The sequence below is a fragment of the Electrophorus electricus genome, chromosome 6 (genome assembly GCF_041902795.1).
Source record: "Electrophorus electricus isolate QZ-2024a chromosome 6, ASM4190279v1, whole genome shotgun sequence".
Lineage (NCBI taxonomy): Eukaryota > Metazoa > Chordata > Actinopteri > Gymnotiformes > Gymnotidae > Electrophorus > Electrophorus electricus.
Genome location: NC_137502.1, coordinates 25349467 through 25363158, shown reverse-complemented (window position 1 = coordinate 25363158; position 13692 = coordinate 25349467). Strand labels below are relative to the sequence as shown.

Here is a 13692-nt window from a genome sequence, read left to right as displayed (position 1 = left end):
AAATTTGAATCTGCAGGTAATTTTTTAATGTTTCTAATATTTATGCTTAGAACTGAGCTTGGCGCTCAGTATCAAATGCAGTATTCAGTAGCAATGACTACATTTACTCAATTGAATATACTTATACAAAATGTTGATGGACTTGTAATTTTCTACTTTCAAGCCATGTGGATCAGTTTCAGTGTGAATCCACATTACAACTGGAAAATTAAGTGATCTTAGTGACTTCACATGAGGCATGGTCATCAGTGCTATACTAGCAGGGCTAAGAGTTTAACAAATGTTGAAAGTATACCGAGAAAGGTGTGACTGGGCTATAACAGCAGACCACCAGATTCGGTTCCATTGCTGTCTAAGGGAAACAGACAGACAAGACCTGAGTGAGCAAAAGAGCACAAAAACTGGATCACTGAGAAGTGGACACACATTGCTTGATCAAAGGAATCCAGATTTCTGTTGCACTGTGCTGATAAGAAAGTCAGAATTTGTTGCAAGCAGCATAAATCGATAAGCCCTTCTTGTCAGGTGTCAACACTTCAGGCTCTTGGATATGGAGTAATGGTGTGAGCAATGTTTTCTTGGCACACCCTGGGTCCTCTGATACCTGTGGATGGATGTCTGGAGAGTAGACTCTGCCTTTCTCCCTCATGAACTGAGAGACCTCCCTTGTTGGTGGCTCCTAGCCCACCTTGTGTTGGGTGGGCACCAGGCTTTGTCACGTTGTGTTTTATGTGTGTATGTGCGCGGCAGCCTGGGGTTCGCTGTCCTGGGGATAGACATGTTGGGAGCCGTGCCCCTGTTCATCTTTGTGCCTCTGTTCACCATCTCATTGCCTGTGTTCATGATCATCGCTTGTGTTATATGTGAGTGCCGATGTCTTCAGTGTTTGTTAATAAACATCTGTCTCTGTTGAGTGATTCTGTATGTCCTGCTCCTTGCCCTGCAGCACTCGGGCCTTTACAATTACATAATTCCATTCAGACACCTCCATGTTATTCATTTCTTTATAAAATAAACTATAATAAACACAGTTGTCACAAACATTTGGATTGATAACTTCATTATTATCCCCATGAGAGTAATGTCAGTTTTATCCCTATGTTATATAGTATGTCATTAGAGGTCACAAGACCTTTTTGTTGGAGGCTTTCTTTATGCAGCAGTGTGCTGGGGCAGGGGCAACTGGATAAACTAATCAGAAATTCTGGACAGGTCATTGGGACTGACATGGACTCCTTCAAATTGGCTGTGAATCTTGACACAGCTGCTGACAATCATGGACAATTCCTATCATTCTCTCCATGCTTACCTAACAAAACAGCAGACCACCTTCAGATATCCAAACTGTAACGGACGAGGGTTAAGCAGGATGCGGGGACGAGGCACGTCGAACATAAACATATGTTTTATTTACACATTAAACATATGCATATTAACACTACTTGGATCAAACACCGACAACTTTGACGATATGAAATGAGACTTATATACATTCATGACAATTACACACAACAAGGATCAGGTGCACAACACAAGAGGGTGTGGCAATACGAACACACAGACACGCACGCACAGACACACACACACGCAGACTTGAGGGGGGAGGGGCCGTACCGTGACACAAGCAACCAGTACAGAAGATTATAAAACCCACTGCAATCAGACTCTAACTGCACTCTGTAGTGAGGATTACAAATAATCCCTGGTCAGGGGGGGCTTTCAGTCCATGCACAGGAACCATGATCCGTGCGGTGCCATGATGCTGAGCAACAAAGCCATAAACGGACCAGCTGATAGTTGTCCATACTGGCATGGCTTTATAAACCTTCCCCCTCTTGCTGGGCATCATAAAACCCACAGATTGAAATGTGGGTTTTACCAGCCTGGTTATACTTCAAGGAATTGTGACCATAAAGTCTATCCAACTCAAACGCTTACCAGGACAACCAATTTTTCTCATCCCACAGAGATATAATCACAGATATATATGTTTCTCTTTCCCAACTTGCCATGTAACTTAGTATGATGTCAATTGGTAATCAGCCAGTAATATATGGCTATTTTAATATAATCTGCAAATTGTGATGTTTGGTCCTATAAAGTGATAAGGGTATATTATTTCTGTCTGTTCCTTATTAATTCACGTTATTCAGCCTGCTCATTTGTATGTTGTTTACCTCATACATCTTGTAAACAATTTTTAACCACTTTTAACCGCGTTTACTTGAAATCTTATATAAACTAATTAGACAAAATATATTCAAGTCAGTAGTTAGTAACTTCTAGAAAAAATGAAAGTAATTAAATTGATTATCCAATTCTCCACCCATCCCTAGGGTTTGTTTTACAAGCTTCATTCTAAGACCAGGAGGTAGAAATTGGTAGTAAATGTATGATTTTCTTTCTTTAAATAATGTGTGGTGGAAGCTATGTATTCCTGTATTGGACACTCTATCTCTCAGTGCCATCCGGCGGTTTTACATGGTCAGGTCAGCAAGTCGTACGAACAGGCATTTCCCTTTTAACGTTTAAAGCTGGGTGTCCCTATTAAAGTGGCCATTCAGTGTAAATGTAATAATACTTCACATACAGTACTCTAAAAACTAGTCTGACAACATCAGTTTGTGACGGCCTGAGTGCGGCAGGGCGTGGAACAGGACGCACAGACTACCTTGACATAATGAGACATTTAATAACATCAAACAAACAACAACAGCGGCACTCGCACATAGTGACAACGATGAGCATGAACACACAAACAGTTTAAACAATAACCGTGATAACAACATAGGCAGCGTTAACATAAACGACATCAACAATGACAAACAGTGAGGCACACACAGACGGGGGTTTGAATAGACAAAACACTGAACCCCCTGCAGGTGCGTGCCATCACGGAGGGTGTGGCTACATACACATGTGAACCCCCCTGCATGTGGCAGGCTTTACCACATGACTCATGGGGGGGGGAGCGTCCCGTGACACAGTTCCATAGAGTAAAATATCAACTCTCCCTCTCTCCCTCCACGACAGCGTAAAACATCATCATTATATCATTCCAATTTAGACACCTCCATGTTATTCGTGGCTTTATAAAATTTCAAATCTAAAACAATCTTCTATTTTACCAGTGCAATATACAAATGCAATGTGTCCTGATTTTATTTTGTCATGAAATTTCCTTGACCTACAAGTTAATCATTTGCAGTCTCAATCATTTCTATTTAAAACCCACTCCAAAAATAAAACCATATGATGTAAAAATATCCCCACATCCCATAAACCAATATTTCAGTGACTCAAACAGCAGTTTGAACCTCCCACATTCAAATAAAACAACATAATATGGTCTCTCTGAGATTACAATAAACACGTTCATCACAAACATTTGGATTGATAACAGGCATAAATGCACTGACAGCCATGTTAGGTCATTAGAGGTCACCAGAACTTTTTATTGGAGCCTTTGTACAACACCCTCCAAACTGGAAAGTTGCCCAACCCCAACCCAAATTTCCCCCTAAACACTGTATTAGCACTTTCATTTAGGACATACTATTAGGAACTTATAGCAACTATATAAACCTTTACTGGGTACAGTGTGAAGATCTAAATGTTGAAGTCCATTAATGACCAGAAATAACTGTGACATGCCGCTTAAGTATGGAGTAAGGCCAATCATTGGGAATGGGTTCTCTCTGGTAGGCACTGCATTCCCAGTCTTCTGCCTCCAGACATTTTTTTCCACAGTTTTATGACAGTAGTGATATAATGGATGGACCTCAGGCCAAGCAGTGAAGCTACTGTCTGGGCATCAACGAAACCTGGTCTAGCCACATGCCCCACCTGATGCACTCTGGATGGTCTTTAAGGTATTCAAGACCTGAGTGAGTGGAATACAGGACTGTGATCAACAGCTTTGAGTGGGGTGGGATGAACAACCTCCAGCTCAATGTGGCTAAGACTAAAGATAAGATGCTGAATGTTAGAAGACCCAAGACCCACACAAACCCTGTATCTATACTGGGAGAGGAGATGGACATGATGAACATCTATTGCTACCTGGGTTTGCTAAACTGGATGTATAACAATAAGCAATCTACAAAGCAAATAGACAGACTCTGCTTTTTAAGAAAGCCGATGTCCTTTAATGTATGCAGCGGCAGCCTACAAACTTTCAGGCCAAGCCACACACTACACACAAGAAACAGGAATCACAGCACAACCTACAGCACAGGCAGAAAGAAAATGGAGAAGGACAGCATCAACTCCCTGCTCTTCACTAAAAAGAAACCACGATTTAAACTGTATAGGTGCACCACTCTTACCTGTTTGAAAACCATAGGTGGCACAAAAGTGACAAAAATGCAGAGTGGTGACTTTCAGCAACCAACAATAGTGTCTGGGGAGTGTCCAAATACTTATAAACCCGAATTACTAATGATCACTGCACTATTAGAATATTAGTGATATTTAAACATGAGAATAAAGAATTAAATAATCATCAGAACTGCCTAGAAAATTGCATTGAAAATTGTATATTAAATTACCATGCTGCGCTCAGTACCCAGTCAACTACATACACCTGCAGACACCGACAACCACTCTGCACACACCAGTCAAAACAGAATCAATCCAGTTATCCCAATCACCCACTGCTTATTACATTTTATTCACCTGTTTCTTATTTCCCTTTAAGTATTTATTCCCGCAGGTCCCATGAAGACTCATGTCACCTTAACCACCATAGGAGAATGTACTATGCCCTTCCAAACACGTATCCTGCTGCAAGCATCCCTGAATACCCTGTTACCCTCTAGGGTTGCTGTCATACTCATAGCCTTTTGTTGTTTGCCGCTTGCTGGGCCAGGCTGCTCTTTCTTTAGTTCATTGTAATAAATTTCTGCCTGCCTCTCCACTCTTGCCTCGCTCCCTGACTACAGCACCATGTCACACAAATGAGCTCAGAGAATGAAAGACTAATATAACAATAACAAAAGAAAGAAAGTAAACAAATTGATGATTTTTAAGAAATGCTTAATACTATATATCACAATAAAACACAGTTTATAAACAACATGAATGAAATCAATTAGTATTTCGTTCATTGTACAAGAGGTCAACATATACTATATATCACAATAAAACATAGCTCATAAATAATATAAATGAAATAAATGAGTATAGTATATTATTCATTGTACAAGAGCTCAACATTTACTTCAGCTTGGTTCAGTTTTGCTGTAATGACATTGAAATACACACCAGAAATACCACAAACTAAATGGTATGGACATCATTATGATTAACACTGAATAAATAACCACGCCTCCTGTGCCCAATTCACACCCACATTTACTGACAGGTCATCACAGCAAGGTGGCTATTTAAACCAGTGTAAAGCAGCCATCCAGACCTTCAGAGTACTGGGAGGCACAAAGTCCAACATGCAGATCACTTCAAGTCTGGTGTCATTTGTATCAGTGCTGTGGATGATTGTGTTCAGCCCTGCAGGATGTAAAGCAAACCCAGTCAGCTGCAGGCTGTGGACTGAGCCTCAGATACCTGGGCTTTCTATGAATGGAGATTTTGTCATTGGGGGGGTTTTCTCTATTCACTACTACAGATTAGAGCAGAACACCTACACCAGGCTACCACCACAGCCACAGTGCTCTGGGAGGTCTGTCTGTCTGTATGTTGGAGTACACAGTACAAACAGCAGTGTGTTTTATTAGAATTACAGAGAAACTATTGTTTTCAAATTCTGCTTTCCCATTTGCACCCATTTGTTATTGTGCCAGTGACACCTACAATGCAGAGTAAGCAGCACAAATATCTTTGTTTTTATGTTGTGTGTTAATTTTTGAGTGTTGCTCTCTTCAAACAGCATGGACTTCAGGGAGCTGCGCATCGCCCGTGCGATGGAGTTCGCCATCCACGAGATCAACAACAGAACGGATCTCCTGCCGGGTATTACTTTGGGCTACGAGATACATGACTCGTGCGAGTCCGTACCGAAGGCGATGAAATTTGCACTTCAGCTTGCGAACGGCATCGACCTGGTTTTCAATTACACAAATTTCTGTACAACGGCTGCAACCCCCACTGTACCTGCTGTCGTAGGAGATTCTATTACCATCCCGTCAATTAGTTTGGCCAGAACTCTCGGGCTTTTTGGAATTCCACTGGTAAATACTGTAGGCATCGCCTCATGATGGCATAGTTAAAAAATTATAGCTATCTCTAATCTTTTGCTATCATTGTTAGATATATTTAGTTAATGAAAACTAATGAGTGGGCCTCCATATAAGACTATGTAAGGTAAGGTAAATAGCCTACTGAAGTACGTTTAACATAAAAGATTATATCTCATAAATAGTCGCAAATAAAAAGGGAGTTGCTAAAAGAAGAATGAACTCAAACTACTCAAATAACAATTATGTCTTCTTTCATATCCTGACTGAATTACAGGTTAGTCATTACGCAACGTGCGCTTGTCTGAGCGATAAGAGGGAGTTTCCTACCTTCTTTAGAACCATACCTAGTGACGCACACCAAGCGGTTGCACTGGCGAGAATGGCGAAGTATTTCGGCTGGACATGGATTGGAGCAGTGCGCAGCGACACGGAATATGGAAATTACGGAATGGCAGCGTTCCTAAAGGCTGCTCAGGAGGAGGGGATCTGTGTGGAGTACTCCGAGGTGTATTCCAGGACACAACCGCGCAGTAAACTGGAGCGAGTGGCAAATATCATCCGCAAATCTACAGCCCGTGTAATAGTAGCGTTTGTTCAGTCAAGCGACCTACAGTTTCTTTTGGATGATCTGACACAGGAACCACCGACTGCGCTTCTCTGGATGGGCACCTCATGGATCATAAATCCAGAATTTTTGCGGTTTAACATATGCGCGGGTGCATTAGGTTTTGGGGTCACCCGCACAGTTATCCCAGGTTTTCGTGAGTTTCTACTAGATCTCTCTGCAAAAGAAGCCTCGAAATCGTCCCTGTTAACGGAATTTTGGGAGAGCTCATTCAGCTGTAGCCTAAAAGGGCAGTCAGGCTCCTCAGAGTTCCTGCGGGAATGTGATGGCAGTGAGGATATCCGCGCGCTACAGAACCCATACACAGACACGTCTCAACTGCGCATTTCTAACTTGGCGTATAAAGCTACATATGCCATAGCACATGCACTCCACAGTGTTATCTGTAATGAAACTCATTGCGACAAGTCCATTAAATTCTCACCATGGGAGGTATAAATTCATTCAATTTAAAAACAAATTATATAAATATATATATATATATATTTTTAAATCAGCATCTTACATTTTTTTGAAACTCTCAGATATATAAGATGAGATGAGATAGACCTTATTCATTTGTCGTGGACACACATTCAGTACCTGTTTTTAAAATACATATAGCATAGTGAATAAATATAATGCATACGCAAGCTATCATATTTACACAAGCATTCGAACAAAACTTACATACACTGACAGCCTGTTGTATATGTTATTTGTATGTTTTACATGTGTAAAGTTTTTTTTTTTTTTACAGAATCAGTCATTTATTTAAAGACTGCAGGGCTACAGGAGAATTAAGTTGTTTATATAAGGAATTCACAGAATGCCATGACCTTTCACCTTTCCAGATACGTGACGAGCTCAAGAGAGTGAACTTCACCACAAAGAATGGTTATCAGGTCAGCTTTGATTCCAATGGAGATCCTGTGGCTGTCTATGAGCTCATAAACTGGCAGTTTCAGAAAGATGGCACTTTAAATATGGTAACAGTGGGTGACTATGATGCATCCAAACTGAGAGGACAGGAGTTCAGAATGAGCAGTGCTATCCGCTGGGTGGGAGGACAGACAGAGGTACAGTATAACACCTTAACAACTTTTCTGATTTATATCTATGTTCTTTGCCATTCAAGCCTGGGGTTAAATTCAGCAAATAATTTGTATTTGTGTTATTCTGTAATGTCATTTCCAGATGACAGTGTCTGTGTGCAGTGAGAGCTGTCCTCCAGGCACCAGGAAGGCTGTGCAGAAGGGAAGGCCTGTCTGCTGCTATGACTGTGTACCATGTGCAGAGGGAGAGATCAGTAACAAGACAGGTAGAATGTCAGTGCATAATGTAGAATGAAGATTTTAACACCATCTTTTATCTTGGTTGTTATTTTACACAATAAAGACATGCTTCAGTGTTGAGTGTATGGCAGAACACATCCTTGGACATATGCCTTTGTTTAAAATGCATTAGAAGGTTACAGTAAAAACTAATTTGTCCTATTAGCTTTGATTCAGACTGTTCCAGTGCAGAATAATGTCCTCCTCTAAGAATTCATTATGACATTCCCATTAAATTTATATTAAAGTATCCTTGTAAAATAATGACCACAGTGCTTAAGCAGCTATATCATGTCTACCACCACACTAAGCCTGCAGTAGTGAAAGTGGTAAGTAAACCCTTCCTGAGCATAAGGAAACTTTGAGAATAGCCAAATCTCAAAAGAAAAACAAGTTCCCCTTTGGGTCACCTACTGTAAAGATAAATATACAATGGTTTTGATAGAGAAAGACATGTTCTTGTTATTTGATTCACTTCTGCTTTTGTACTATGTGCTGTAAAATGTATTATAAGGTCCTGTCCCTTATGTATTTATGTCTTTTTCAACTTCTTAGACTCTTTGGATTGTGTGCACTGCCCTCCTGAGTTCTGGCCAAACACCAAACAAGACAACTGCCTCCCCAAGCCTGTTGAGTTCCTGTCCTGGGATGACACTCTAGCCATCATTCTGACAGGGTTCTCAATCACTGGAGCCTTCATGGCTGTGTGTATAGCTGTTGTCTTCTACAAACACAGGGCATCTCCCATTGTCCGAGCCAACAACTCAGAGCTGAGCTTCCTGCTGCTCTTCTCTCTGACTCTGTGTTTCCTCTGTTCACTTACCTTCATTGGTCGGCCCTCTGAGTGGTCCTGTATGCTGCGTCACACAGCGTTTGGGATCACCTTCGTCCTCTGCATCTCCTGTGTTCTGGGGAAAACAATAGTTGTGTTAATGGCCTTCAGGGCTACACTTCCAGGCAGTAATGTCATGAAATGGTTTGGGCCTCCACAGCAGAGACTCAGTGTTCTTTCCTTTACTCTCATACAGGTTATTATATGTCTGGTTTGGTTAAAAATATCACCTCCATTTCCCTTCAAAAATCTAAAGCACTACAAAGAACAGATAATCTTGGAATGTGACTTAGGTTCCGCTATAGGTTTCTGGGCTGTACTGGGTTACATAGGATTCCTGGCTCTTTTATGTTTTATATTGGCCTTTCTAGCACGGAAGCTGCCTGATAAATTTAATGAAGCCAAATTCATCACATTCAGCATGCTCATATTCTGTGCAGTTTGGATCACCTTTATTCCATCTTATGTCAACTCTCCTGGAAAATTCACAGTAGCTGTGGAGATATTTGCCATTCTGGCTTCAAGCTTTGGTTTAATTGTTTGTATTTTTGCTCCCAAATGTTTCATAATTGTGTTTAGGCCAGAGCAGAATACCAAGAAACACCTTATGAGTAAAGCGCCATCTAAACCTCTTTAAAACCTTCATATGAATAGGACAGGTAACATGAAGATCCAGCACTTTATCCAAACTGTACTGAGATATAATTACATTTATATGTACATATTTTATGTTTATATATACTTTGAATACATGAATTACATCACTGGCAAAAATGTAGAAATCCCCACTGAACCAATCTAAAATTCATACAGTCCTAATATATATATATATATATATATGAGCTCATTGAATGATTTTTACAGACCTCATTTTATCACATTGTGTAAATAAATTTGGGTTTATTTCGGTATTAAATAAGCTTCATGTACAAATATAGGCTTTTTTATTTGTTTTTGTGTTCCTAAATTTAAATATATTAATTTATGAGAATTGCATGAACATCATTAACATTAGAATCTAGAGTTTAGTCCAGTAAAAAAGAAGCACTAAAAATATAGTTTCTGCCTGCTGATAATCGATGGTTCATGTCTATGAAGAAGACGTAGAAGTAGCCCATGTATTTGACATGACTGGTCACTTCTTTAGACAACATAAACTGTCATGGGAGTACAGTGCACAGGAACAAAGGAGGAAGCAAATGTGAGTCTTCAACTGAAAAGTTTAATGAAATGAATGAAAATACAGTTGAATATAAAAGTGCACTAAACAGAACTAAAGAAAGTCAACATGACAGTATCAGTGACTGAGAACAGTCATGCAAACAAAAAAGGCTTTAAAAGTATAGAAAATTAAAATAATACAGAGGTAGTGCAGTGAATGAACATGCACTACGTGAGCTGGCCGTGACAATAAACCAAAACAGATAACGTATGAAACCGAAAACCTAAAACAAAAACCATGTTCAATGTCATCATTGTCTAATGGAGGCTACTGGTGGGGGGTCACCATCAAACCATCATATGAATTGAGATACATTTCAATTAAAATTTGAATCTGCAGGTAATTTTTTAATGTTTCTAATATTCATTCTTAGAACTGAGTTTGGCGCTCAGTATCAAATGCAATATTCAGTAGCAATGACTACTACATTTACTCAATTGAATATACTTATACAAAATGTTGATGGACTTGTAATGTTCTACTTTCAAGCCTTGTGGATCAGTTTCAGTGTGAATCCACATTACAACTGGAAAATTAAGTGATCTTAGTGACTTCACATGAGGCATGGTCATCAGTGCTATACTAGCAGGGCTAAGAGTTTAACAAATGTTGAAAGTATACCGAGAAAGGTGTGACTGGGCTATGACAGCAGACCACCAGATTCGGTGCCATTGCTGTCTAAGGGAAACAGAAAGACGAGACCTGAGTGGGCAAAAGAGCACAAAAACTGGATCACTGAGAAGTGGACACACGTTGCCTGATCCGATGAATCCAGATTTCTGTTGCACTGTGCTGATAAGAAAGTCAGAATTTGTTGCAAGCAGCATAAATCGATAAGCCCTTCTTGTCAGGTGTCAACACTTCAAGCTCTTGGATATAGAGTAATGGTGTGAGCAATGTTTTCTTGGCACACCCTGGGTCCTCTGATACCTGTGGATGGATGTCTGGAGAGTAGACTCTGCCTTTCTCCCTCATGAACTGAGAGACCTCCCTTGTTGGTGGCTCCTAGCCCACCTTGTGTTGGGTGGGCACCAGGCTTTGTCACGTTGTGTTTTATGTGTGTATGTGCGCGGCAGCCTGGGGTTCGCTGTCCTGGGGATAGACATGTTGGGAGCCGTGCCCCTGTTCATCTTTGTGCCTCTGTTCACCATCTCATTGCCTGTGTTCATGATCATCGCTTGTGTTATATGTGAGTGCCGATGTCTTCAGTGTTTGTTAATAAACATCTGTCTCTGTTGAGTGATTCTGTATGTCCTGCTCCTTGCCCTGCAGCACTCGGGCCTTTACAATTACATAATTCCATTCAGACACCTCCATGTTATTCATTTCTTTATAAAATAAACTATAATAAACACAGTTGTCACAAACATTTGGATTGATAACTTCATTATTATCCCCATGAGAGTAATGTCAGTTTTATCCCTATGTTATATAGTATGTCATTAGAGGTCACAAGACCTTTTTGTTGGAGGCTTTCTTTATGCAGCAGTGTGCTGGGGCAGGGGCAACTGGATAAACTAATCAGAAATTCTGGACAGGTCATTGGGACTGACATGGACTCCTTCAAATTGGCTGTGAATCTTGACACAGCTGCTGACAATCATGGACAATTCCTATCATTCTCTCCATGCTTACCTAACAAAACAGCAGACCACCTTCAGATATCCAAACTGTAACGGACGAGGGTTAAGCAGGATGCGGGGACGAGGCACGTCGAACATAAACATATGTTTTATTTACACATTAAACATATGCATATTAACACTACTTGGATCAAACACCGACAACTTTGACGATATGAAATGAGACTTATATACATTCATGACAATTACACACAACAAGGATCAGGTGCACAACACAAGAGGGTGTGGCAATACGAACACACAGACACGCACGCACAGACACACACACACGCAGACTTGAGGGGGGAGGGGCCGTACCGTGACACAAGCAACCAGTACAGAAGATTATAAAACCCACTGCAATCAGACTCTAACTGCACTCTGTAGTGAGGATTACAAATAATCCCTGGTCAGGGGGGGCTTTCAGTCCATGCACAGGAACCATGATCCGTGCGGTGCCATGATGCTGAGCAACAAAGCCATAAACGGACCAGCTGATAGTTGTCCATACTGGCATGGCTTTATAAACCTTCCCCCTCTTGCTGGGCATCATAAAACCCACAGATTGAAATGTGGGTTTTACCAGCCTGGTTATACTTCAAGGAATTGTGACCATAAAGTCTATCCAACTCAAACGCTTACCAGGACAACCAATTTTTCTCATCCCACAGAGATATAATCACAGATATATATGTTTCTCTTTCCCAACTTGCCATGTAACTTAGTATGATGTCAATTGGTAATCAGCCAGTAATATATGGCTATTTTAATATAATCTGCAAATTGTGATGTTTGGTCCTATAAAGTGATAAGGGTATATTATTTCTGTCTGTTCCTTATTAATTCACGTTATTCAGCCTGCTCATTTGTATGTTGTTTACCTCATACATCTTGTAAACAATTTTTAACCACTTTTAACCGCGTTTACTTGAAATCTTATATAAACTAATTAGACAAAATATATTCAAGTCAGTAGTTAGTAACTTCTAGAAAAAATGAAAGTAATTAAATTGATTATCCAATTCTCCACCCATCCCTAGGGTTTGTTTTACAAGCTTCATTCTAAGACCAGGAGGTAGAAATTGGTAGTAAATGTATGATTTTCTTTCTTTAAATAATGTGTGGTGGAAGCTATGTATTCCTGTATTGGACACTCTATCTCTCAGTGCCATCCGGCGGTTTTACATGGTCAGGTCAGCAAGTCGTACGAACAGGCATTTCCCTTTTAACGTTTAAAGCTGGGTGTCCCTATTAAAGTGGCCATTCAGTGTAAATGTAATAATACTTCACATACAGTACTCTAAAAACTAGTCTGACAACATCAGTTTGTGACGGCCTGAGTGCGGCAGGGCGTGGAACAGGACGCACAGACTACCTTGACATAATGAGACATTTAATAACATCAAACAAACAACAACAGCGGCACTCGCACATAGTGACAACGATGAGCATGAACACACAAACAGTTTAAACAATAACCGTGATAACAACATAGGCAGCGTTAACATAAACGACATCAACAATGACAAACAGTGAGGCACACACAGACGGGGGTTTGAATAGACAAAACACTGAACCCCCTGCAGGTGCGTGCCATCACGGAGGGTGTGGCTACATACACATGTGAACCCCCCTGCATGTGGCAGGCTTTACCACATGACTCATGGGGGGGGGAGCGTCCCGTGACACAGTTCCATAGAGTAAAATATCAACTCTCCCTCTCTCCCTCCACGACAGCGTAAAACATCATCATTATATCATTCCAATTTAGACACCTCCATGTTATTCGTGGCTTTATAAAATTTCAAATCTAAAACAATCTTCTATTTTACCAGTGCAATATACAAATGCAATGTGTCCTGATTTTATTTTGTCATGAAA

The 13692-nt window shown here is 40.4% G+C and overlaps 1 protein-coding gene across 1 annotated transcript; it reads left to right on the top strand.

Annotated features, from left to right (window-relative positions):
* The first annotated feature begins 5888 nt into the window (after positions 1–5888).
* On the top strand, positions 5889–9604 carry LOC118241216 (extracellular calcium-sensing receptor-like). The gene is made up of 5 exons (XM_035525425.2): positions 5889–6188; positions 6472–7254; positions 7656–7880; positions 7999–8122; positions 8691–9604. The coding sequence occupies exons 1-5, from the start codon at positions 5889–5891 to the stop codon at positions 9602–9604; spliced, it is 2346 nt and encodes a 781-aa protein (XP_035381318.1).
* The last annotated feature ends 4088 nt before the right edge of the window (positions 9605–13692 follow it).

Excerpts from the sequence above, each read along its gene's own strand:
- LOC118241216 (XM_035525425.2), top strand. The coding sequence starts at position 5,889 with ATGGACTTCAGGGAGCTGCGCATCGCCCGTGCGATGGAGTTCGCCATC. Across the intron at positions 6,189-6,471 it reads GGCTTTTTGGAATTCCACTG|GTTAGTCATTACGCAACGTG; the intron begins GTAAATACTGTA and ends ACTGAATTACAG. Across the intron at positions 7,881-7,998 it reads GGGTGGGAGGACAGACAGAG|ATGACAGTGTCTGTGTGCAG; the intron begins GTACAGTATAAC and ends TGTCATTTCCAG.